This window comes from Phycomyces blakesleeanus (genome assembly GCF_001638985.1).
Source record: "Phycomyces blakesleeanus NRRL 1555(-) unplaced genomic scaffold PHYBLscaffold_4, whole genome shotgun sequence".
Taxonomy (NCBI): Eukaryota; Fungi; Mucoromycota; class Mucoromycetes; order Mucorales; family Phycomycetaceae; genus Phycomyces; species Phycomyces blakesleeanus.
The window spans coordinates 1,346,142-1,370,906 of record NW_017265137.1 but is presented as its reverse complement, the minus strand read 5'-3'; the positions used below and the strand labels follow the sequence as shown (position 1 = coordinate 1,370,906).

The 24,765-nt window shown below is 36.1% G+C and overlaps 7 protein-coding genes across 7 annotated transcripts; 4 read left to right on the top strand and 3 right to left on the bottom strand.

The window, feature by feature from the left end:
* Window positions 1-5,730: 5,730 nt before the first annotated feature.
* PHYBLDRAFT_157808 (hypothetical protein) lies at window positions 5,731-6,437 on the top strand. The gene is made up of 2 exons (XM_018433685.1): window positions 5,731-5,851; window positions 5,959-6,437. The coding sequence occupies exons 1-2, from the start codon at window positions 5,786-5,788 to the stop codon at window positions 6,424-6,426; spliced, it is 534 nt and encodes a 177-aa protein (XP_018295665.1). The 5' UTR covers window positions 5,731-5,785; the 3' UTR covers window positions 6,427-6,437.
* Window positions 6,438-9,505: 3,068 nt separating this feature from the next.
* PHYBLDRAFT_60752 (hypothetical protein) lies at window positions 9,506-10,823 on the bottom strand (the record flags this gene model as incomplete). Its single annotated transcript, XM_018440690.1, has 5 exons — window positions 9,506-9,650; window positions 9,679-9,686; window positions 9,870-9,912; window positions 10,209-10,274; window positions 10,600-10,823. The coding sequence occupies 5 exons, from the start codon at window positions 10,821-10,823 to the stop codon at window positions 9,506-9,508; spliced, it is 486 nt and encodes a 161-aa protein (XP_018295664.1).
* A 211-nt stretch (window positions 10,824-11,034) lies between these two features.
* Window positions 11,035-12,460, top strand: PHYBLDRAFT_164524 (hypothetical protein; the record flags this gene model as incomplete). Its single annotated transcript, XM_018435023.1, has 5 exons — window positions 11,035-11,107; window positions 11,225-11,323; window positions 11,390-11,476; window positions 11,540-12,042; window positions 12,107-12,460. 5 exons carry the CDS (start codon window positions 11,035-11,037, stop codon window positions 12,458-12,460), a joined length of 1,116 nt encoding a protein of 371 aa, XP_018295663.1.
* A 223-nt stretch (window positions 12,461-12,683) lies between these two features.
* Window positions 12,684-15,032, bottom strand: PHYBLDRAFT_164523 (hypothetical protein; the record flags this gene model as incomplete). Its single annotated transcript, XM_018435022.1, has 6 exons — window positions 12,684-12,738; window positions 12,988-13,015; window positions 13,092-13,187; window positions 14,380-14,462; window positions 14,525-14,629; window positions 14,701-15,032. The coding sequence occupies 6 exons, from the start codon at window positions 15,030-15,032 to the stop codon at window positions 12,684-12,686; spliced, it is 699 nt and encodes a 232-aa protein (XP_018295662.1).
* A 1,310-nt stretch (window positions 15,033-16,342) lies between these two features.
* On the top strand, window positions 16,343-17,861 carry PHYBLDRAFT_60749 (hypothetical protein; the record flags this gene model as incomplete). Its single annotated transcript, XM_018440689.1, has 2 exons — window positions 16,343-16,474; window positions 16,917-17,861. The coding sequence occupies 2 exons, from the start codon at window positions 16,343-16,345 to the stop codon at window positions 17,859-17,861; spliced, it is 1,077 nt and encodes a 358-aa protein (XP_018295661.1).
* Window positions 17,862-20,289: 2,428 nt separating this feature from the next.
* PHYBLDRAFT_98732 (hypothetical protein) lies at window positions 20,290-21,408 on the top strand (the record flags this gene model as incomplete). The annotated part of the gene is made up of 2 exons (XM_018444070.1): window positions 20,290-20,764; window positions 20,870-21,408. Coding segments are annotated over 2 exons (1,014 nt in total), but the record flags the coding sequence as incomplete, so codon positions are not given.
* A 433-nt stretch (window positions 21,409-21,841) lies between these two features.
* On the bottom strand, window positions 21,842-24,061 carry PHYBLDRAFT_141494 (hypothetical protein; the record flags this gene model as incomplete). The annotated part of the gene is made up of 13 exons (XM_018430601.1): window positions 21,842-21,982; window positions 22,039-22,178; window positions 22,248-22,405; window positions 22,472-22,535; window positions 22,600-22,686; window positions 22,755-22,929; window positions 23,005-23,080; window positions 23,139-23,193; window positions 23,276-23,384; window positions 23,441-23,523; window positions 23,592-23,672; window positions 23,759-23,880; window positions 23,979-24,061. 13 exons carry the CDS (start codon window positions 24,059-24,061, stop codon window positions 21,842-21,844), a joined length of 1,374 nt encoding a protein of 457 aa, XP_018295659.1.
* Window positions 24,062-24,765: the final 704 nt, after the last annotated feature.

Sequence of the window (24,765 nt, the reverse complement as noted above, 5' to 3'; positions counted from 1 at the left end):
TGGTCACTGATTGCTTCAAAAACCAATGACAAGTATCAACAGTTATACTAGTTTGTATATTTAACTACTATTATTTTGACTAGGCACAATATTCACACGCCCACAGTCTCACACAGTATTAATGCAAGACCAACAGTAGCTCTGATACAGTACTATTGTTTTCATGCAGCCCTCTTGTTAAACCATGTTAAAGGCTAAAGAAAATGAAAACACTTTTATAGTTTTACATGTTTCAGTTTATTAAATAAACTCAAAAATATGGTGAAACATAATATTAGAAGCTTTACAGCTACATTTGCGTAAATTACATATAATAGAGTTTGCGAAATATTAATAAATATGCTTGAAATATAATCATTTGACAAACATCCGTTAAGCGCCGATTTTTTTTTCCTTTTCCTTTTTCAAGTGCTTCCACAAGATTACTTTCTTTGGATAGTTTATTGAAGCACAAACAAAGAGAGCAGTCCATTTGTCATTACGTCTTGCTTAATCTTTTTGGACATCAACCTATAACAATACATTCCGGGAATGTTTACAACGTAGGCAAAGATTGTCATAATAATAATAATAATAACTATAATAAATATAATAAAAGTAGAATAAAAGACATGGAAGTTTTGTTTGACCTGTGATGGGAAATGTTCGATTTGTGTAGTAATGTTCAACAATTACTGGAGAGCAATTACGCAAAAACTCTTGACACAGCACTAAAGCGCTATCATGCTGTAATAAATTCAAAAAGCGAAAGTTGGATAAAGATTAAGCATGAAGATCTACCAAGAGCCTCCACGATCCAATTGTACAAAAAGATTCCTTCCGAGTCTGACATTGGAACGGACACCTACAAAGTTGTACTTGAGTGTCCAAAGAAAGACAGGAGCTGGTCTTTGGATGACTGGAGAAGCGTATTTGATACACCAGGCCTTCGTTCACTCTGTAAGTGCTTGGCACACGAACTATTCAGATGAGATCAATGGTTTGAGACTGTGTGATAGGGGATCAGCAGGTAGAGAGTCATAGTGTTCTCAGAAGACCCGAGCCGCACACAGTTATTGCTCACACAAAGTACAAAGACCAGAGGCAAGTGAGAGAGCCGTTGTATTGGAACAGAAATATTGATACAGTATTCTAGCGGAAAGCTCACTGACCAAGTGTGGATCGAAAAGTCGATAAAGAAGAAAAACACTATAAAGTTTATAGCAGCCCCTACTCCGGATCCTTCTTTATTTGGACTACCCAAAGGATCTACGAGCTCCTGTTTAATGATGGGATACATGGTACAACTGGAGCCATCTCACCCTTTTGTAGGCAGCCGGGTAACACTCTACTATGAACTGAACAACAAAGCAGCTTCCACTTACTCTCTCGAGAAATATCTTTTATCCCTAATTACCTCTCCTCTGATTACACTTGACAAACATGGGCCTCCTCCACATATCCAATACATGAATAGTGTTATCCTGGAGAGCAATCACTACGACCCAAGCAGCCACATCTGGAAATTGACTTATCAAACACAGCCTGACGAAGATCTCTCAGCCTCAGTCGGTAGTATCACCATACGTTCCCACAAACACTCTCAATGGAATTCTCATCTGGCTGAGAGATCCACGTCTTTACCTTTGGCTTCCTTACCGCACAATAACAAATTCATGTCATCTTCACTCATGTTTTCTCGTACAAAAGCATTTGGGACTCATCCCCTCGCTTATTCACCAGACAGACATACTTGCCAACTCGCCTCTAACGTAGCACCGCATCCATCGTCTTGGCAAGCAAACACTACAGAATCTTCTTGGGAAAGAGACACGCTAGAAAATCATGGAAACACAGCATGCCTAGAAATTGCAATTGAAAGAGAGAGGTGGTTTAAAGGCCATGGATTGAATTTAACTGTCAAGGTTGAGTGGATAGATTCCAATAAACCCACCTGTCGTGATCTATCTGACAGATACGCACATGTGTGTGTACGTTACTTGAAGCATCCACACAAGAATCGCTACTGGATAAGCATAACACACCCACCGCAACTCTCAGATTATTTAATGGACCAAACAGATGAGACCCCTATTGATTTACAGGATGAAGATGATCATGGCATTAGAGTCACTCTTGAACTTGCCGAGATTGAAGAAACTGGCTCTGAGCAGTTTTTGTTAAACGGAAATGTCTGGCCAATACGCACATGTAACTCCCAATCATGTGTATCAGATAGTAATAGTGCCAGTAGTGAAACTGAATCTGAATCTGAAGACGAGTCAGAGCAAGACGTATTTGTGGATGGCATGGAGGAAGTCAGGCCAGTTCCGGTAGAAATACAAGTGTCTTCTGAACCTGAACCGGAGTCAGAGCCAGAGCCAGAGCCTGAGCTAGAGCCTGAGCTAGATCCTGAGTATGAACATGAACATGAACATGAAGAAACTGTTTTTGCAGAATCACTGTAAGTAGGATGTCTATGAACGTCTATGTATTTGTTAGTATGTGTGCCTAAATACATCTATTTCGCTTTTATGTATGTTTTCCTTTTCCTTTTTCTTCTTCTCTTTGATGCGCAGTGATCCCAAGCCAAGGATAGTTTTACCGGATGTATTTCCATGTACTCCACACGTGCCCACTACAGATCCACCTGCTATTTTAAAAGCAAATGCACTGCTTGATACACTTTTAGAAGATACTAGATGGAAGACAATCAAAGAGCCAGCAGATATCAACGAAAGCATTACCATCAAACACTTAGAGCTTCCGGAAAACTCGACTGGTGTATTTCTCAGTCAGTCGACTTGGCAAAACTGCAGTATATGGGACATAAAAGCTGTTATTGAGTGTGTAGGAGCGCAGAAAATATGTAAGACATTTGTAGACTTGATGTAATATTGTTGTCTTATACAGTATGATACTACAGGGAACAACACATTAGAAGATTGTGTCTTTCTCTACGGAGTCTCACCTACATGTTCTTTGTGGCATACAAAGGTTAAAGGAAACTGGGCACAAAGGTAAGATTCGATAATTAATCAATCGATTTTTTTTTAAAAATTAAGATGCCTATTTGTCTATATATCTATCTATACATACATACATACATACAACAGTGCCTTAGATTATATCTCACTTTACGCACAGTACGTCTCTCCGGGGCGTATTGATCTGTGTGCAACTTCTTATCCCAACGATTCATACAACCACCACCCACTTCCAAAAGAAAAACGAGGGGTCACAAGAGCATCGGTTGATCTTGTTGGATGGAGACTTGAGCGTCTTTCATCTTCGACCGTCAGTGTCAAATATGTTCAACAATCTACACAGCAAGGCTGGGTACCACCATGGCTGGTCCAAACATCACTCCAAAGCCCTATTCTCAACCAAAAGGCTCGTTTCTTTCTTGAGGAGTTTGGTGCACCTCCCAACCTTGAAAATCTGATGTGTGGCAAGCGACTAATGGTTCATTATGACCATGAGAAGACCACATGGAGAGCCGAGTATTCTCGCTCGTCTCTTCCATCAGACACCGTGTCCGAAAATACTCTAGCAGTTATTAGATTAGACCATCGTAAGTGGGCTAATGGTCAGTACCGAATTGTCATTGACCCTCCGCCTTCGAGCACAAAAGCGATAAAGCGCTGGAGTGATCCGTCTGGTGTCTGGCTGGAAGTTGAGCACGAAGAGGAGTTCATAATTCCGCAGCGTGGCAAAATCTTGATTATTATCAAACCTCAAGATGAGCCAGGATTGACAGTTAATGGATCACTTCTTGAGGTACAAGAGCAAGACGTTGTACTTGATCAATTGGAAGATGTTGATGATGTAGACGATCAACCAACATATTCAGACAAACTGCCACTCGTTAAAGAGGAAACTGCTCAAGTAACTCGCCGGGAACCAGAAGAAGGAAAAGAAGAGACGCCAGAAAGTGCTCTTGCAACCCTTGGAGAAGCTCCGGTAGTTCAGTCTAATGCAGCAATGCAGCTGTTAAAACAAATAGGTGACCAAGAGTTTGGATGGACCGTTATTGGAGACAAGAATGGATTGAAAATTATGAAAAAGTCGGGTGAAAAAGTGGGACAGAATTCAAAAGGATTACATGCTGTTGTGGGAGAATTAGAAGATGGTTCGCCGGATGAAATCTCACGGTTAAAAGCCGAGCTCAAGGTTTATGACCCATTTATGATTTACAAGGCTTCCAAGGTCATTGAAGACTTTTCGCTAGAAGAGGTTACCTCTGTGGTGACAGATTCAGGAAACGTGCGCCGATTGTTTGACGAGTCTGTGGAATCGACCGAGATAGTACAACGTGTCAAACAAGGATGCAACGTCGTTTATCAAGTTGTGAAATCAGTATTCCCTTTCAAGTAAGCTTGATGGTTATATATATATACACATATATACATAAGAAAGATAATAACGCATTAACGAAAACATCATTTATAGATCGCGTGAATTGTATCTAAGCACCTGTACAGCCAGTGAGAGCCTCAATTCTATTACAAATCCTTCTTCTAAACGCATCTTGCATGTTGAGACCTCTCTTGTCAAGTTCCCAGTATTCAAGAAAGCTAAATATCCAAGAGGCCGCATTTTCGTAGCTGGCTGGATTCTTGAGCCGATAGACCCTTATACGACCGCAACAAACCATCCCATACCTTCAGTTCGCGTCACTTATGTGGTATCAATGGACCTTGGCCCTCCTATACCTTCTTACATAAGCAATTTCTTGGCCTCTGGACTCTGTAAGCAGATACAGACAGTCGAGACATATCTCAAGAAAAAAGGCCCGCCTCCTTTTCTTGTTCAGCCATCCAGTATGCTTGAATTTGAGAATAATATACTTGTGGAAACTTTAGATCCTATACTTGAACAAAGTAAAATGCAATGGACTAAAATTGAGTCTGCTTTTGATGAGTCTGCACGTCGTCTGAATGTATCGTGTAATCTATGCATCGGAAAACGGTTGCTTTTATCTGAGAAGACAGGCAAGGCAACAACAACAACAACAACAACAGCAACCCCTTCTCTTTCTGTGTCATCATTCTTTGGCCCTTATGATAATCGTAGGCCAAGTCAATCGAATATGGAAAGGCATAGTTCAGTTGTTGGACTTGGATTAATATCTCCTGGTGGTCAAAAGAAAGTCCACGAAAGTACCTCATCAAGTTCAATAAGCTTATCCGACTCAACACTATACCATCGCAAACATACAGATACTAAACTAGTATTTGCATACATAGTGTTGGATCTTCAAAAGTTTCCCAAAGGTTATGAGATCATTTGTCACTTAAATCGTGTGTCTGCAAAACATGATCCTTTGTATATATCTGATCGACTAACAATCCATGTATCTGAGCTTGCCCCTGAGCCATCTCATTTGATTGCGAATGAAGGCAAAAAGATACCAAAAAAGCACTCCCTGGTTGTTAAAATGCAAATAGCAGGATTACTTCCAACTGTACAAGAATTGGCAGAGCTAGATTACAACTTTGTATTAACCCTCGAGCCTGTTAAGGAGGAGTATCTGCAAAAGAAAGGCCCCCAATTGACGGTTGCTGCAGTGCTCGGTGAGGAGAGTGACAAATGGGATGGCACAATACTAGTTAACGGACGGGAAATAACGCTTGGGTCAGACATTAAAGTAAAATGTAACAACAAATCCCACGAGAGCGGAATTGAGGACTTGGGATGTGGTGGTCAAAACAGCGCAGACAATGATATGGATGGTTTGCATGACAGCCCTACTAGAGATTCGAGTGAAGATCTTGTGGATCCAGGTGAAGTAAAGGATCTTACTATGGCACACTATGTAGGCGGAAGTGTAGTTGCCGCAGCATTTGGTGGTGTTTCAGCTGGAGTTAATGTAAGTTTGCTTTTAAAAGCATTCTCTCTTTAAGTAAATGGATATGTGTGTGTGTGTGTGGGTATATGTGCATGTAATTACTCAGATTTATTAATGGGTTTGAGAAGGGATTCTGTGCACACATGCCGTTCACATTTCGGACAAGCTCCCCGGCAACGACAAGTACCACCAGAGAAACTGTCCACTCTGGAGAGCACAGTATGCGTACAGGTGAATTACATGATCCCAGATCTGGTTATCTGGGAATTGCGCAAGAGAGAACTCCAAGTCCTCAAGAGAGAGTCATCGAGAGAATACAGATGTTATCTCTATCTTCTGTTGATGTAACGCCTGGATCTGTCAAGAAGGTGTTATTGATTCTCACAATGTGCATTTGTCTCGCTATTGTACTGGCTCTTCTGATGCTCCAACCAGTTGTAAGATCATCCGATCAAACACCCTTGGACACAGAATACTTTTCAGGCGGTTCTTACACATCCAATTATGGCTCCACCTTGGCACATCGACTATGGAACATGCCTTGGTTTGGTGGTTGGGAAATACAGATTATTGCTATTAGACGTAATGCTCTTTGACCTATTTTTTTTGCAAAAAAAAAAAAAAACATACATACATATACATATAATAAACCGCATGTTCCTTCTATAATTCACATCGTGTTTTTGAAATAGGTATTGTTATCCCTAATACTATTTTTTGTCGGGACCACGTCAATTAAATTACATATAACCACATACTTTAACTGTTAAAAACCATGTATTTTGTATTTTTGTTTTGGGTTATACACGGAATATATACATACTCTATAATTTGTAGCATATAAATAGAATATATCTCTTAGATAGAGCAATATTCAGATGCATAATTCTGTTGTGAGCGCATGTATAAGTATCCACTGCTTGTAAAGCCTTAATTTAACTATCTCTTCCAATAAAAAGCTCATTGTATCCACAAGCTGCGTTGAATACATTATTTAAATATCTAGTTATATGTTGATAGGTATTTTCCACTTGGTTTTTTTTTTCTTTTTTTTTTCTTGCATTAGCTCTACTATTGAGAATAATACTAAAAGTTTTAAGCTATAATCGTATATGATAAACATGATATAGCATCAAAATTTATGTCTTTTTTTTATATATTTCTCTGTTTGTATATCTATTATGCAGAAGTTATATAAATGTATTGAAGGAAAATAGTATATTCTGGAGTCTAGTATAAATGAATGCTTAAATCTAATTAGGCAATGACCTAGCAATTATGCTAGTATCTTGCATACAGAAAGGTTTTAATGAATATTATATTTTTCATAACACCAGAGAAGGTGTATTTTAGCTAAGAAAATCTACTAGAGCATATTTTTAAAATGTACGTATTTTTATAGGAGTCTGCAAATACTCTTCCTTACAACCGCTATATTTTAATAGAATTCTTTCTTTTTCTTTGTGTTAAATTTTTCGGTGGGGATGTATTAAAGGTATAGCTAATGATAATGCTGAATATGCAAATATTCATAAGATTGTCTCAAACAATATTATTGAATTAGTATTATTATTTAAAGAAGATGGTTTCATCTCTAGAATGTGAGCATCTTTTTAAAAACAATTCAATGTTCCTTTATCACTTATATCAATGTCTTTTAGAAACTATAACTATTTCTAAAAGAGTTTTACTGCAAAGAAAGAATATGTATAACAATTTATTACTAGGCAAAACCCCTACTATAGCAATATTCTCGGGAGATACTTGTGGGTGTAGCGTAATAATGTTCTGGGCTGCATTACATGGGCAAACTTAAGAGTTTCATCTTAGAAAATATCAAGCTATAATTGTTTCTATAAATTGTATAACATCATAAACAGTATATTTAGTTGCCTGTAGTTGTCTGTTTAATCAAATACATAAGTTGTTACCCAATCCCAAAAAGACCATTACATATATCCGTCTGTTTGTTTTTGAAAAACAATGCTAATAAGGATAATAAAAACTTGCATATTCATAATATTTATACATATCACTGGTTTTGAGCAAAATAATTTGGGTACTCTTTGTTTTTTTTTCTATGAATAAACTGTTAATATAAATTAATGGCATTTTTGTTGATTCTAAGTAGCTATTTTAGCATCTATACTTTGTTTCATAAAAAAACTTCTAAAGGTTTGTCTAGTTTCTCAAAGAGATACATGTGCGTCAAAATGTATATTCGGTGCAAGCAACAAGTTCTACAGCGTTGTGATTGGCTATCAATCATCGCGCCACACTCCTAAACCGGATAATAGGTACCTTTAGACTTTCCTTTTTTACATACCCACCTACCACAACTAATGCTCTTTATTATAACTTCTCTATTAACTCTATATGGGATGCATAAAGCTTACATCAAAGTTTTGTTATAAAAGTATCCAGGTAAAAACGATGTAGTCTATACCCATGTACGCTATATTGTCTATATTGGATTATCTGGTAACAATACTTAGGAATATAAAACAAATCACAGATATATATATATATATATATATTACAGTTGTGAGAATGATAAAATATTTTCCACTGTAAAATTAATTAATTATTTATTACTGTAAGATACTAAAATAATAATATTCTGTTTTATACAAGGTAACATCCGTAAAACCGGATAGATATCATATCTTTAATCTAAGGTAGTTCCGCACTTTTTACTACATAAAATAAAATCGTATCTTCATAGTGGCACCAATCATTAATTAAATCGGTCACACATATACTGAAAATGCACTTTTATACCACCCCAAACCGTACACCATGCAGGAGCAGCTTCTCAACATATATGGAAATATTTATTAAAGGTAAGAATACATTTATGAGTATGCAACTATGGTATAAAAGAATCTCAAAGAATATTTTTTCTGAATTCGCTATAAAGCACTTCTTTTAAAATAGAAAAATATGTAAAAGAAAACAGAGTAAAGCATTGGCCAGCTGACAAACCTACTAAGGCATAATTTGCTTTTATAAAAGTACTTGTTCTTGTGTATCTATGCTAACCTTGAAGTGCTATTTTATGTTTATTTTCTAGCAATAGCCACAAAACTATGATATTCTTTACGTAGAATTACTTTAATATAGCACAGTGTGGTGCCCATTTTTCTCCGGATAAGGTCAGCTAGTTACACGTTCTGGGGTCAAGCAACCAACTCTCCCAAACCATGATTAGTTTTTTGACTAGCTCTCTGGGCATATTTTCCAAGCTGGGTCCTAATAAGTCTGGTCAATTTAGTGCCTAGTTTTTATATATGGTATTGTCCACCGGGTAGAATGACTGTATTTTCTGTTCTTTCTTTCAACATCTCTACCTTGATATATTCTTCTTTGTCATGCCTTTTTATTAGGATAACCAATTGAATTTAAGACCGGATTTTGCTCCATAATATTCCTTACTTTCCGGTAAAATTTTATAACATAAAAGTTATATATTTACTGTTCTTAATTGTATTGAAGAAGTAGAGAAAGAAATGTGCTATAAGAGGCACAAAAAGCTTGACAGCAGGGAATTCTTAATTAATCTATTTGCTTTTAATCACTCATCTTAAGCACAACTTTGCTTAAACAGTTGCTTTTGCTAAAAGTATTGCAAAATTATCACTGATCCGAACCAACATTTCTAGCCTTCTCCTCTCCTCATAAGATATAAAGCTCAAAAATGTCATATGACTGGCAAGAATAAGATCTTTCAAAAACATATCGTGTTGATATCTTTTTAATTTCGTCTAGAGTTTCTACTACGAAATCTGAGCTGATCACATCAGTTTCATGAAAACAAAGGCTTTATTAGAAATGAATATCATATTTACTTTATGAGCTTAATATATATATATCTATATGTTAATATATATGTTAATATATCTTTTGATTTATAGTGGAATCATGTTCCACTAACGATTATCAGATTCACCGTGATTTTAATCTTTCTTTTTTAATACAATCTTATGTTTCACTAGATCAAATTATCAGATTTATTTTATAATCTTTAATACACACATACATTAAATTTTAATGTTTCACTAGTGAAGGCTATCAGATTTGTTCTTATAAGATTTTAATATATAGCTAAGAAATATAATAAAACCTTGTGATTTATGTTACAACATTGGCGCCCATTATTCTCTGGTTAAGTGGATATATTCGTTCAGCCTTGATGTTTAGTCAATTATTTTAGATTTACCGGGGTTTTTCCAAGTTGCCCACTCTGATAATGTTTCCCCATTTGGATTTGTGTCCCAGGCCAAAATACTCACAAATGGTAACTGGCGCATGTTATGCATTTGGATATGGTACTATGCACCGGATAGAACAACCGTAATTTCCGTATCCCACTTCTAACCTCTCCTCATAAAACATTGTGTCCGCAAACATCATACTGTCAAGTATGAATTGGGCGTAATTTTTACTGTTGTACATAAATTGTTTGTAACAGCTTACAATAACTTAGATTATTTTGATGAAGGCATTAACATAGAGCTGTAAAATTTTACTTTTACTTTTCAATAAAAGCCTGTAGAGTAATTTCATTAAGCTCGATAGTTTAACTCTAGTTAAGGAATTAGTATGTACTAGGCAGAAATAATAACATAACCACAGAAATTTATAAAGAAATAGCTCGAGGAAAAAAACTTATGAGCCTGACCATATAAAACTAGAGTATATAAAATAAAAGACAGTGTTAAAGAGATATCTGATTTTGCTGATTTTTATCTTAGGATAACAACGTTGACAATATAATCAGAAATCTTCTTAAAAACATATCGTGTTTATGTCCTGCTCTTAAGTACAAAGCTTTTAGTAATAAATCTGAGGTGACAACAGCAGTTTCATACAGAGTATAATCCCAAACACAGTATATTGCTACTTTATATCTTGATCCGATCAAATAAAAAAAAAGATGGAGATAGTTGTGATTCATGGAAACAATAGAAGGCAATTTCTCGAGGTCAGGCATCTTAAAGATTACAAAGTAGTCGAATTGTGACAGACACACATAATTTGCTTTTGCTGATTGGCTTAGGCACAAAAAGCTCAAAAAAAGTGAGTTCAGTATTAACCCTCTGGTTATTGGGTATATGCATTCATAGTAGACACATTTACTATAAATACTGAGTGTATTGCACTTGGTTTTCTTCATTCATCTCTTTAACTATCTCAATACCACAATGCAGTCAACCAAATCAAGCTGCCTTTTGGCACTCTTATTTCTTGCATTAATAAATCTTGCCCAAGCACAACGTATGTAATTTTTAATATTCTGTTAATATCAGTATCATAACAGCCTTTGTTTATATGCCAATTAATTTAAAACAAAAAAATGAACTAATCAAAACTACCTCAAATCTCATACTATAGAATTAACGGCAGTTGTATGTAATTCCTTACCTACCGAAACTTACAATCTTCCACTACGCATTGGAAGTATATTCCTCATTTTAGTCACAAGTGGACTTGGTAAGTCAATTTTTTGGTAGTATACAATTTATTTAATTATATTTCTAATATATCTGGTTCTGTTAGGCGTATTCACTCCAATTGTTCTCTTCCGTGTCCTTCCATACAAAGCTGGTGGATTCCGCGAACATTTTCTCAATATTGGAAAGTTCTGTGAGTATAAATGTATACGAGTGCTAAATGAACCAAAAATACTTATCATATACTATGTATAAGTTGGTACAGGAGTAATCTCGGGTACCGCTTTTATCCACATGTTGCCTGAAGCATTTGGTCACTTCAGTAGTCCATGTCTCAGTGCTGGATGGAAAACATATCCAGGTTATGCAGGCGTGTTTTGTATGGTTGCTTCTTTTGGCCTTCAACTTATCGAACTTTGTGCCATCTCTAATATGGAGGCTATGGCCAAGAGACGTGCTCTTGCCGCACAAACTGAAGAAGAGCAAGCCGGCATTGACGAGCGTACCGATACCAAGACTGTATCCGCTATTAAGAAAGAAGATGCAAGCCCACATGAACACCACCACGACGGTTTCTCTACTGACGGACATATTCACAGTGCTGGGTTCCTTGAAAACGATGAAAAGATGATGCGAAATATGGGTACATTTATCCTTGAGCTGGGTATCTTGGTACACTCTATTATCATTGGTATTACTGTTGGCACAACCGGAAACCATGGATTTATTACTCTCCTGATCGCACTAGTATTCCATCAGGTAAGAAAGAATAATGTGTATTGGAAGAAGCATAAAAGCCCATTTACTAATTCACGCCTTCTAGTTCTTTGAGGGTGTTGCACTTGGAACTCGTATCAATGAACTTGAATTTAAGGGATGGATAAAACCAACTATTATGGGAGCCTTCTTCCTCATCATAACCCCATTTGGTATGGCCATCGGCGTTGGTGTCCATAGTGCTTTCCCCGCAAATTCTAGCTCTTTTATCCTCGCTCAAGCTATCCTCGACTCTCTTTCTGCTGGTATTCTTCTTTATAGCGCCTTTATCTCTCTCATGAGCCTTGAAATCAACCAGAATATTGAATTCCGCAGATCGACTACCATGAACAAAGTCATTTCATTCGGATCCATGTACGCCGGTGCTGCATTGATGTCTGTTTTGGGTACATGGATTTAAGTGTAAATCAATTAAAGAGATACATTTCTTTTCGAAAATTTGTTTATTATTTGTATCCCGTATTTTCAACTTTGACTATTATTTAAGATATCCCACTATGTAAAACGTGTCTTCCTTTTATTTATTTATTATAATATATATATTCCCACATAACTTAAAAGTACCCACAAATATATCGTGAACTTTGATGAATTTCATTCGGTAAAAAGAAGAAAAAAGTTTACTAGCTCAGACCTTCTTTTGCATTAAGAAACATATAAGAAAAAAGGATCTTGAGACTCTATTAAATAAACACCAAGTATATATATACTTATATTAAGAGTTTCAAAATTAAACAGCCTGGAAAAATAAATGTGCCTATGTCATTACTATTGTTATAATAAGTGCTATCCTGTGAGTATAGGGACTCATGGTGCTTCATTATATAAAACTAAAATAGTTACCGCAATTCCTGGTGAAATTAATAATTGTCACCCAAAGTTTTTTTTCTTGCTTATTTGTGTCATCTCATTGAGCATTTTACTTACATTAAGTTATCACTGATTGCTTCAAAAACTAATGATAATTATCAGCAGTCATACTAGTTTGTAAATTTAACTACTATTATTCTGTCCGTGCACAATATGCATACACCCATAGTCTCGCTTAGAATTAATGCAAAACCAACAGTAGCTCTGATACAGTATTATTGCTTCTATGAGGCTATCCTGTTCAACCACATTAACAGCTAAAGAAAAATAAAGCAGTTTTATATTTTGCGTGCTTCAGTTTATTGAATAAACTAAAAAATACGGTGAAACATAATATTAGAAGCTTCACAGCTACATTTACGTAAATTACATATAATCGAGTCTGTAGTATAATAGGGAAGATTGTTTAATGGTATTTTGATTTCATTTATTTTGGCGTCTTAATTTTTTATATAGTTGCAGCATAAGAAAATAACAAGCTAAATTTGCAAAGTAATTTAGTTATGTTTGTTTTTTCAAATCTCCTTTCTTATAGGCCTTACACTACTGCTTCTGCTTGTGTCTAAATATATAGGTATGTTTTGCAATTTTCTTTCAAGTACCAAATACTTTCTTAGCACTACGAGAGAAACATGTGGTTTTATGGTTTCTCGACCAGCGGTTTAATGACGGATTTTATTCTATTACCGTGTTTTTTACTTGAGATTGAGACTAGTTTATATGTTTTATGGGCGAACTAGATTTAGGCTTTATACACCTTTTGGGACAGATATAGGAAAATATGTGCTTATTGTAGACAGTATTCATCTATATATTTGTTATTTAAACGTGATAAATTAGTTGCCAATATAGTTAACGCAAGATTCTACTCTTATATGTGAATATTACGACATTTTCTATTTGATCCAAACATAGCTTGTTACACCTATTTTTATTTTCTAAGATACTTATGAAATATTTGTGGTTTTTTATCAAGTAAATATTTATATAATGCTGATTTAGATCTCTCTATATATTTCTCATTAATATCAAACGTATATTAATATAAGAACTGACACTTTAAAGTATGATAGATTTAGGCAACAATGCATAAATTTAGTGAGCGATAATATAAGTATAAATTAGCTAAAGTATTTCTTTCTATTAAAGTAGAACCTTTCTTGACTTTCCAGAAATACATATATGCCGCCTGTGAAAAACCTTTGTACATTTTAGGTTTAAATTTTATATGTTTAGGGGACCTTTAGATAAAATACGCCCAGATCTATTCATTTTACTAGCTCGTGTATTATATATAAGCAACCGGCCGTTTACGTTCGATATTATTTTTAATGCCAAGACATTACTTCATAAATATTAGATCGAGCGTTTTGACTTTGGAACATATTAAATCGTATAATATTATTAGATCGTTTAATTTACTGATCTCTATCAAATCTGATGTTTTACATTTTAACGTGTCCCAATAAATGCCTATAACATTAATATAGTTTTGAAATGTCATGAATGCATTCTTTTTACTTAAACCTTGTCTGTATTCTTATGAGAAATATAGTATTAGATCAATGCCTAAATAATGTACTGTACAACTCACGTTATATAATAAATGATGTATACATAGACACAAATACTCGGGAACTTTATGAATTTTTCTTTTGCAAAATCCATTTCATTGAAACATCGATTTTTTAGTGTAGGCCTACATATCCAATTTATATTCTATTTAAGTATCAAAAGTTATATTGAGCGCCTTTCCCTTATCTTAGTTACTTTTTTTTATTCGGCTTATTTCCACATACCAAGGACTTTATATCAATAAGATCAGCTGTAAACTTACTAATAGAAATTCTCCTCCGTACAACTTTAAATCCAATGCTATAAACCTTAAAGTGAAAGGCAAGAAATGGGTCTTTTAGTCCACAAAACCTTGTTAGATATCCTTTTATTTTCTTCTGGTTGAAGCGTATTAACCATACTACTCGTGTCACAGCTTGACCAAAGCAGTAGCCTAGCTCGGGATGAAAGTCAAGAGAGTTTTGCCGAGGTGTACCTGAACAGGGAATATTTACTTTTGTATTGCTTAAATTTTCCTTTTTTATCATTTATTTTTCATTGATAGACTTTAATATGCTACCCACTTAATAATTGAGCAACAAATATGACCATACACATAACCACAAAGGATCAAGTCAATTTAATCCCATTTATCAATTATCGGAATGATTGCACTGTAATACTGATAGAATATTCTTTTTTTAAACCTACTTCTTTGAAGAAAAGCTAAGAAACTTTTATTTTATAATAAGAGTGTTATTGAAATAATTGATTATTTGATCGATTCGGACTGTTTCGGAGACGTTTATTTAACTCTTTCTTCTTTGTTACATAAAAAGGGTCTCTTTTTGTCTGAATTCTTCTACAAAACTTCATTCTCAGTCTATTTACTAGAGTTTCTTTATTCTCAGTCCTTGAAAATGGTAATTAATGGGGCCTTTGTTTTTACAGTGCTCACCTCATCGTTTTCTGGAAAGTAATATGGCTCATGATTTTTCTGTAAAGAGCGTTTTTTCTTTATCGAAAGACAGCTATATAATTGGTGTCTTTCTTGTGGTATGCTTTTTTTATATATCATATAGCTTTATCGGGAGCTTTCAAAGCATTTTCTTTTTTGTAACATGGTACCATAAGCGAAAAATCTTGATGAAGTATAAAAGTTTAGATGTTCACAAAAATATCATTTCCGACACATTTTTATGTAAAAGTCGGCAAATTTCGGGCAGATTCTCATTTTAGCGCTGCTGGTAGCAATTGACAGGTACTCGGTCACTCATTCTGCATCCCATCAAACCTTGATTTATTTTAGTTCCATTTTAGGAAATAAAAAGAGACCACTTTTCTTTGCTCTTATGGGCGACTGCTTGGAAAAACGCCACTATTCATTTATCTGGCTTTTTATACGTTGCACAATCAATGGAAGAAAACGTGGTAGTAGCACATACATACGATAAAGGTTCTAGTGGACAATACGATATTTATACAAGACAATGTGTACATAGTCTAGAACAAATAAAAGACCAGCATAAAATAGACCGGGTATTAACAAAAAGAAGGTGCACAAGATTGTATATGCTTATTGTGTACTTTGTTTAATTGAAAGGGGGCAGATCTACAGATCTACGAAAAGCTTACAAGAATATTCATGCTAAAGCTATCAAAAGCGAAAAGAACTTTTGATAAGCATGAGTATTGGTTTTGATCCAATTCATCATAAGCCACTAGCCTGTTTTATTGTTAAATTCAGACTGAAGCATTGGCCTCACCAGTTAGTGCAGGGCGTAGTCATATACCATAATTTTTATGTTTATAGTCGTACGTGTACAATCTTACATGACGCACTTGTGGTTAAGCAGCCATGTCTGTGACACGTCTGGGTAATGAATTGGCCATAATGTGTCCGAGAAATTACGAGCTTGCAAAGATCGACAGTAGAAGAGGTTTATGGCCACTCACCAAGCTGTTATTTATAAGAGCGGCAAGAAATCAAGTGGAACATAGCAAATCTGAGAATCGAATGTTTCCGATCATGCTCTCTACAATTTTTAAAGGCTCCAATGATCTATAGCTTTTTTTTTTTTAAAAAAAAAGCTAAAGTTTCAAGAGGATCACTATAACAATTTAAACGATATTGTGGTGCAAGAACCTACTACAAGTTAATTATGAATCGCAAAACAATAACATTCCACCGATGTACCTGAGAAGAATAATTTCTTTTAGTGATTTAATCCACATGAGAAAAAGAAAACAGAATATAACCAATGAGGGGGTTGCATGGTTTAACTCTATACTCACGCCTTTAACTGTCATTAACCACAGGTGTTTCAGAGGAGTTGTAATAGCAAAAATAGAATAAAACCTGTCTAGTCAAATGGATTATTCTATTTTGACCACCCTTTTTTTTTTACTCTTCTTATCATATAATTCTGCAGCATACGATGCCTACTAGAGAGAACTCTCACCATACCCACGGCGTCTCCCTATCTAATATTGTCAATCATTTTCAAAGTAACTCTAATGCCAACAATCCTTCACCACCACCAACAGCAATTCAAAGAACATATCGAGTTCACTCCACACAGCCTCTTCCAAACCAGTTCTTGGATGACGAAGATGAAGAGGCTATGATTGGAGCCCAAAATCTATACCGAAACTGTAATTTGGAAAGAAACGATTCAAGGTTCTCATTATTTGGAAGGACCACTTCCCGCCCATCATCTTCACATAGCCGCCAGTCGAGCACCTCCTTAGGGTCTCTCTTCAGAACAGCAAGCAGATTATCTAGACCACCAACATACCAGCAGTATGATAATCCAGCCGACGCTGACCAACACCGTAATGACATAGAACGCCTACACCGACTAGAAGAGCTCTATCGGCTTCAACATGGAAATGATTATCAAGCAAACAGGACCTCTAACAACTATTCCAGAAGATATTCAGAAGATCACGCCAATCAAAGCTCTTATTCAGGCTGGAAAGAAAAGATTGGGCGCTTCTTACTGAATCAGTTCCGTGGCCTTTTTATTGCACTCTGGATGGTGGTGTTTGTATTTGTAGGGTGCTTGACAGTATTTTTGCCTCTTCCAGAAGCAGCCTACGCTATGTGGGCTCCTTTAGTACTTTATGTGATCGGAGTCTTGATCGTCAACACCTCTGATCGCAGAAGGGCACGTGAAATGGCCACATTACGACAACAAGTTGGTGAAGCCCGCAGAAGAAGAATACAAGAACTATTGCAGGCGATGAATTTGCCTGAAAATCACTACTTTGAAATTCAAGATGATCCAAAACACCACGGGCATCCTGTAATGACGTTATTGCCACCGCCACCAGAATATCAAAATCAATTTCCAAACGAAAGAGAGACAAGCTAGCCTTATGATCATCATGTACTTTGTTTTCATTCGACATCAATACATACACGCACATACACATAATGGATTCTTCGATTAAATTTACGCATGAGAGTCTTTTTTTTTGCATGTGTGCCGTATTAATATTCTTGCGCGCTTTAAAATTATCCTTACCTATTATGAACGTTGAACGAAAGCATGCGAATCAGTACAACCAAAACAAATCTCTTTCAGTCTATTTACATCATTAAAAAGAAAACATTCGAATTATACTTTAAAATAAACATAACTTTATGGAAGGCTGTCTATCCTTAGAATTGGCGGTGGAGTGTGTAGAGAGTCTGTCATTCATAAAGAAGTCAACTATTGGGTGGTTAAAATAAGCAATTTTAAATGAAAAAGAAGGTTACTAAATATTAATAAGGATAATAGCTCTTAAAAGACATATATTTAGCTTGGGAAATTACAAAGATTTGAGTTGGTATTATTCCATACCCTCAGATACCTCTGTTTAAAGCCAAGGTTTAGTTTGATTGACATAATCTATCGTTAGAAGAAAAAAAAGAAAGAAAAAACAGAAACCTGGAGGACACTTTGTGGTCGTACCGACTCGCATCTTTGTACTAATGGTAAAAAAAAAACCTCCAAGGCCCATATTAACGTTTACAATGTAACTATACATGCACACACTTAAAACGCTCACTAATGAACAGGCGTCTGTAGATAACGATCTCCAAGGACAATGTAATGGATTAAATACTTCTTCATTAATGATTCTCATCCCCTGACACTCTGCAGCGCTCAGATACAGCCGCATAATTTTACTCTTCACTGGTACAGGCAGCGAATATAGGTTTACCCAAGGTTCTGTCACTACATTATGATTTTATACTATTTTTATAAAAAGTGCTGTATTCTGCGGTGGGAAGATCGTCACTACTAATCAGCTCTGTAAATTCATGGTTATATAACCAATGCAAACTTACTTTCTGAATCATGTTTTGTTAATAAAAGACACGGAACCTTTCTATTAAGGTTTTCCCTACCAAGCTCAACATACGCTGTAAGGTCACTGATAAAGACTTTGTTTTAAAGAGCTTCAGTATTATCACATTCCCTATATATTTGTCCTTACATCTAAATATCGTCAAAGGCTTGCTATCTAATGTAAGCCAGTTTCAAGAATGATTTTACTTGCCTCATTTTTATTCCCAATTTGATATTCTCACACTAACTTACAAACAACAATACATTATATCCCTTGTTTCCCTTTTTGTATTTACAAGTTTAAGATGTAAACAAAATGATGTATGTAACCAGAAAAAAAAACTCATGCTTTATTAGTAGAATTGAATAAAAATAAAAAAGGAAGGTACGCAAGCTTAAGCTTCGACTATATTTATATCCAAGCTTGAATCTGTGTCTTTCTATCAATCGTGCTTTCCGTTTACTTGATGAACAAGGTTTGTCATTTTGAAGTGAATGTAAAAGAGATGGTCATTAATAATGTACAAAATTATTCAGCTAAAAACATTTGAAAAAAAAATAATAATTTTATTTTCAGCATACAATTTCTCGAAAAAAAAAATATGTACCAGATTCTTCTTCAACAGCAACATAATTATTTCTTGAAAAATTGCATGAATTATATGTAGATAGTGTGTGTATCTATGATACGTGACTTTTTAACTGACGTCAGAATAGCTCTTGTACTGTGCCTGCGTCGACGTTCCGTTGCCCCCCCTTTTTTTGCTGTACTATGGGGCCATGTCAGGCCTCGTTCTTCTTCTTTCTTCCATTGCTACTTGGATGTTCAAACCGCCCAAATACCCTTCCACCTCTTCTGGACAGGGTGCCTATAGTCGACTTCAACAGCAAGACGATCTAGACGATGAAGATTATGATACTCTTAAAGAAACCCTTTCACATCATCCAAACTCTATCATCGTCATTACTCCCGACAATCCCCTCACTGTACTTCCTCTTTTTCCACTACTCAGCCCACTTACAGTTTCTCCCAGCTCTCCTCCACTTTCCCCTCGCCTAACAGCAAAAAATGCAGCGGCAACAATTCCTAATGCCACCCGTCGCTTTCTAAAGACAAAGCTTCCTAATGTCGCGTTTAGAAAATCTATGAAACATACCGTATCATTGGACTCTCTCCCCAATGTGATTATAGCCGATATCCAGCATGATAACATACCCCATCAAGCAGACCCTCTTCTCAAAGAGTTACCCAGTCGAGGATGGACAATTGTCCACAGACGACCATATTCTAAATCACAACCAGAAAACCCAGTGGTCTGCTCAGTTTTCGTAAAATGGGAACCTAAAGAAATGACGATGCCAATGATGGCTATTATGGAACCCCTAAGAGTAAGTGCATAGTGCGGAACCTGTGCAACCTCTTATTTCCTATTAGCCAAATGATCCAATCCCTGTTAGTCAAGAGGAATTTTCAAGTCTAGTGGAATCTGTCAGAATAGCCATTGATGGTGGAATCCAGCCGACACGTATCAGCCAAGGCTCAAGTGGATCATACTTCAGCCGCAATAAACAGGGGAAAATTGTGGGTGTATTTAAGCCAAAGAACGAAGAGCCCTATGGACAGCTGAATCCAAAGTGGACCAAGTGGATACACAGGCATCTCTTTCCGTGCTTTTTTGGTAGAAGCTGCCTTATTCCCAATCTCGGCTACTTATCCGAAGCAGCATCATCCCTCATGGACCGCAGACTAGGCACTTTTATTGTACCAAGTACAGATGTTGTTCACCTTGCCTCACCTGCATTTCACTACGACTATCTCGATCGACGATCGAGCACTAGGCCTCCTAAAATCGGTAGCTTCCAATGTTTTTTGCATGGCTATAAAGACGCAACTCTTTTTCTCAAAGACCACCCTCTCAACCCAGACCCTTCTCCAAGTTATGGAAGAAGCAGCTCAGTTTGGGCTGGGTGTTTGGGACAGCAAGGCCAAGAGGAGGAAGAGGAAGAGTTGGGGGTAGAAGATCAGCATCACGAAGTAGAAGAGGATTTGGAAGCAGGCAAAAAACAGCAGGAATCCACGCGGTTCAAATGGACTCCTCGGTTGCAAGAACAGTTTAAGCGTGAGTTTGAGCAATTGGTGATTCTGGACTATTTGATTCGCAACACAGATCGTGGACTAGACAACTGGATGATCAAATATTGCCCCAACCCCCCTCACTTGCATGTCGCTGCTATTGATAATGGACTCGCGTTCCCCTTTAAGCATCCTGACCAATGGCGATCCTACCCTTATGGCTGGCTGGCCCTGCCAGACTATCTCGTCTCCAGACCTTTCTCTTCTGCTACTCGTCGCCAATTTCTACCTCTCTTGACAGATCCTGTATGGTGGTGTGAGACCATCAAGGAACTCAAGGCTATGTTTATGCTCGATTCAGACTTTGACGAACGCATGTTTGCTAACCAGATGGCGGTTCTAAAAGGTCAAGGTTACAATATTGTCCGAGCTCTCAAGGATCCTTCTGGATCACCCCTCGACCTTGTTGCTCTTGAGAGAATTGTGATTCCTATGGACGAAATTCTCATCGAATATGATGAAACCATTCTTGATAAACGACAGTCGCAGCAAAGTGCTACAACAGCAGTTGGAAGCCCTTCAACCTCAGTTTTGTCTGAACCAGTCAAGACAAAACGTATCCGGCCAAAGAGATCAACTTCTTTCGATATCAACCTTCACCGCGAGGCTACTGAAGAAGAACCTTGGAAAGAGAGGGTTAGAAATAGGATGTCACTAGATCTTGGTCGAAGACGGGCGTCTAAGAAGTCCCGCTTACGTCCTTTTGGAAGCGACGGCGAGGGAGATAGTGATGACGATAGTGATGATGACCGGACACGGACTCAGGCTACACTTGTGATGGAAAACATAGAGATTGTAAAGAGCAGAACATATTTCACTTGCTGCTAATCGTCTTTTTTATTATTATTTTTATTATTATTATTATTATTATTAATATAAATTACTGAGGCTCAAACACGATTGCCTTTTCAAGTTCTTTTTGTCTTTGCCAGTCAAGTAATAATTCATATTTTTGTCGTTTGCTACTTTCTACATACATCAGTACGTCAAGCAGTCTTTTCCTGGCTTTTTTCATGTTTGGCTATGACAGTGTGTAAGCGTAAATATTTGGTGTAGCTGAATTAAATTATGGCTCACCTGGAAGATATGAACACCATACATTGTAATGACAATAAGCTCATCTAGACCATCGATGTTCAAATCGAGATGACTCATACGATATATTGGATATGCAAACTGTCTCCTCCAAAGTACAGTATAGTCTTCGGTTCCTTCCACTATATAGATTAGGACAAGTTAATTAGCGCTGCATATAATACAAAGGGGAGGGGGGCGATGTGGCTTACATTGCTTATAAATCAATACTTGTCGTCCATAAGTGCCTATCAAAATTTCTTGTTCTCCGTCCCAGTCAACATCCATCACATGGGAGCACAGAACACTGTCATAAAGACTTGATTGTGGAAGAACCCTACTTCTCGACAACCCATTAATTTGAACCGACCTAAGAAACTCAGATTAAAAAAAAATGAAATCTAGTATATCTTGGTTTGACATTTTTATAAATTACTTGTACACCATAGCTTGCTCAATAGCGCACGTAACCACCAAATGGAGAGGTTCATCTTCCTTGACTATAATTAAATTTTTTATCAGCAATTCTTATGTTGCATCAACTGCCATGTATAATAAACTCACGGTGCTTAGAGACGCGAGGGTGAAATAAAAGAACAGACGTAATCGGACTAAACAGCCGAATTGCATGCGATTTGCACTCTACTCCCTCTAAAATAATCGGTATTTCCTTTTGAGACGAGTACGATCTAACTTGTATTGTTATGTTAATTACGTACCATTATCATAGAAACTTAAAAATAACTCTCCATTTTGTCCGCCTGCGCAAATTGCAATTTTTCCTTGGTAGGTTAAGATGTGCAGGAATAGGATCTTGATGCGATGATCCGATATTCTTCCCAGTAAAGGGAAATAAGTCCCTGCAGATATTGGAACAAACAAACGGCTTGAATCCTGTAATTACCACATTCAACATAGCAGTTATTTGGTGAGGTAAAAACAATATAAATTTTAAACCAAATGATTTACCTGTACATATAAATGCATAATTCCATCAGTTGAAGCCATTAAGAAGGCTGTCTGTTGCCTTCCTTCATAATTAATTCTAGAAATCGTATTTAATAGACATATTCTGATACAAGGTTTCTGTTTGATAATCTTACTGGACGTGCGATAATTGCATGGGTGGGTATGTTAATGGAATTATTTGACTTGATTCTATTCAATTTTTTTTGGTAATAAATTAAGGGACCTGTTTTTTTTAAAAGAAAATATATATATAAAAGGATGCCAAACTTACCTCCAAGTCCAAAAAGTGTTTGTTCTAAGAAAGACTTTGGCGCATGTTGGTGGCCATAAAATCTCAGACTATATGATACTTGTGTTTCCTGGTTTTCTGTGTCATATTTCTATCCGATTCACATCAAAATCACAAAATAGCATTATTTTTCGCCTTCTTTATTACCTCTGCTACTGCAAGCGCAACAACAAATCGTGATTTGTCTGAATGTTCTTCAAAAACATCCATTGCAATCACCTCGGATTTTCCTATAAAGTAATACATATATATATATATATATAAGAATTATACTCGTTTGATATAATTATAGGCGTACCTGCTTCCAATCCAACGGGGATGCAAACATAATTCCAGTATCCATCCATCGACACGAACGCTGTTAATTCTGCGGCCGAAGCTGTCATAAAATGCCGTACCTTCCGACCCAAGCCTAATACAAATCAACACTATATTGGTACTTATTCAAGACCTGTATTGTGTTACCTTGATGTTTAGGTGGTGAAGGTTCAGAAGGAAGACTCTCATAACGATGGGAAGGGAACTCATCAGGACGATTAAGATAGGTTAAGAAGCGTGATTCGAATGGTGCCAAACCATAGATGTTGCTATGATTTTTATGTCAGCTCTTTATTACTTCAATATTATTACATGCCGAGTTGATTAACAATAATAATAACAATAGCAATAACAATAATGTTCATACGTTCTCTCATTTCCATAACGAGCATAATGTGTTTCGCAAAATAGCATCTCATCATCAACATGGGATGCCATGAAGCCCGTCATGATCACTTTTTCAATACAGAGAAAAGCTAGTGAGATAAAGCAGGGAACGTCACATTGAAATTTCTGATTTTCTTGCTTGGTCAAACAATTATTGTCCTCACATAGTGTGTTTTATATATTTAAATTAAATCTCTACAAGTTGCTTGAGAATTATATTTATAGGTGATATTAATAAACCAAAAGAATCCTTTTACTTATAACCATGCTATATAAAAGTAACATAAAAGAATTGCTTTTATTTTTATGAAATGATATTGGCTAAATGGGTATTTAACAATCACAGTCTTGTGGATGTGTTTTGCTACCTGTAGTATAGAGTATTTCTGCCTTATCCAAGATAAATCAAGTTCCTGTTAACATTTGGTAATAAGATGGCTTTATACTGCGTTATTAATTGATTGCAGCATGTGTAATAAGATATGTGATATGTATTATTTAATTAAATTAAAATAATTAAAAAAAAATCATACCAAGAAAGTATTTATGTCTTTAAAGACCTGTGTTCAGAGCCTATTTTCTTCAATTTCCTCCTTATAATTATATCATCAGTTTAACAATTAGAAATAACCAATAACTATTGGCTAAAGTAAAAGTGGAAATCTCAAGTATTTTCTACACAAATTGTGAAAAATTTAATAATTTTTACTCATTTTTTTCTTCTTTGGAAATGTGAAACATATTATTTAATTTTAGAAAGGCAGTTT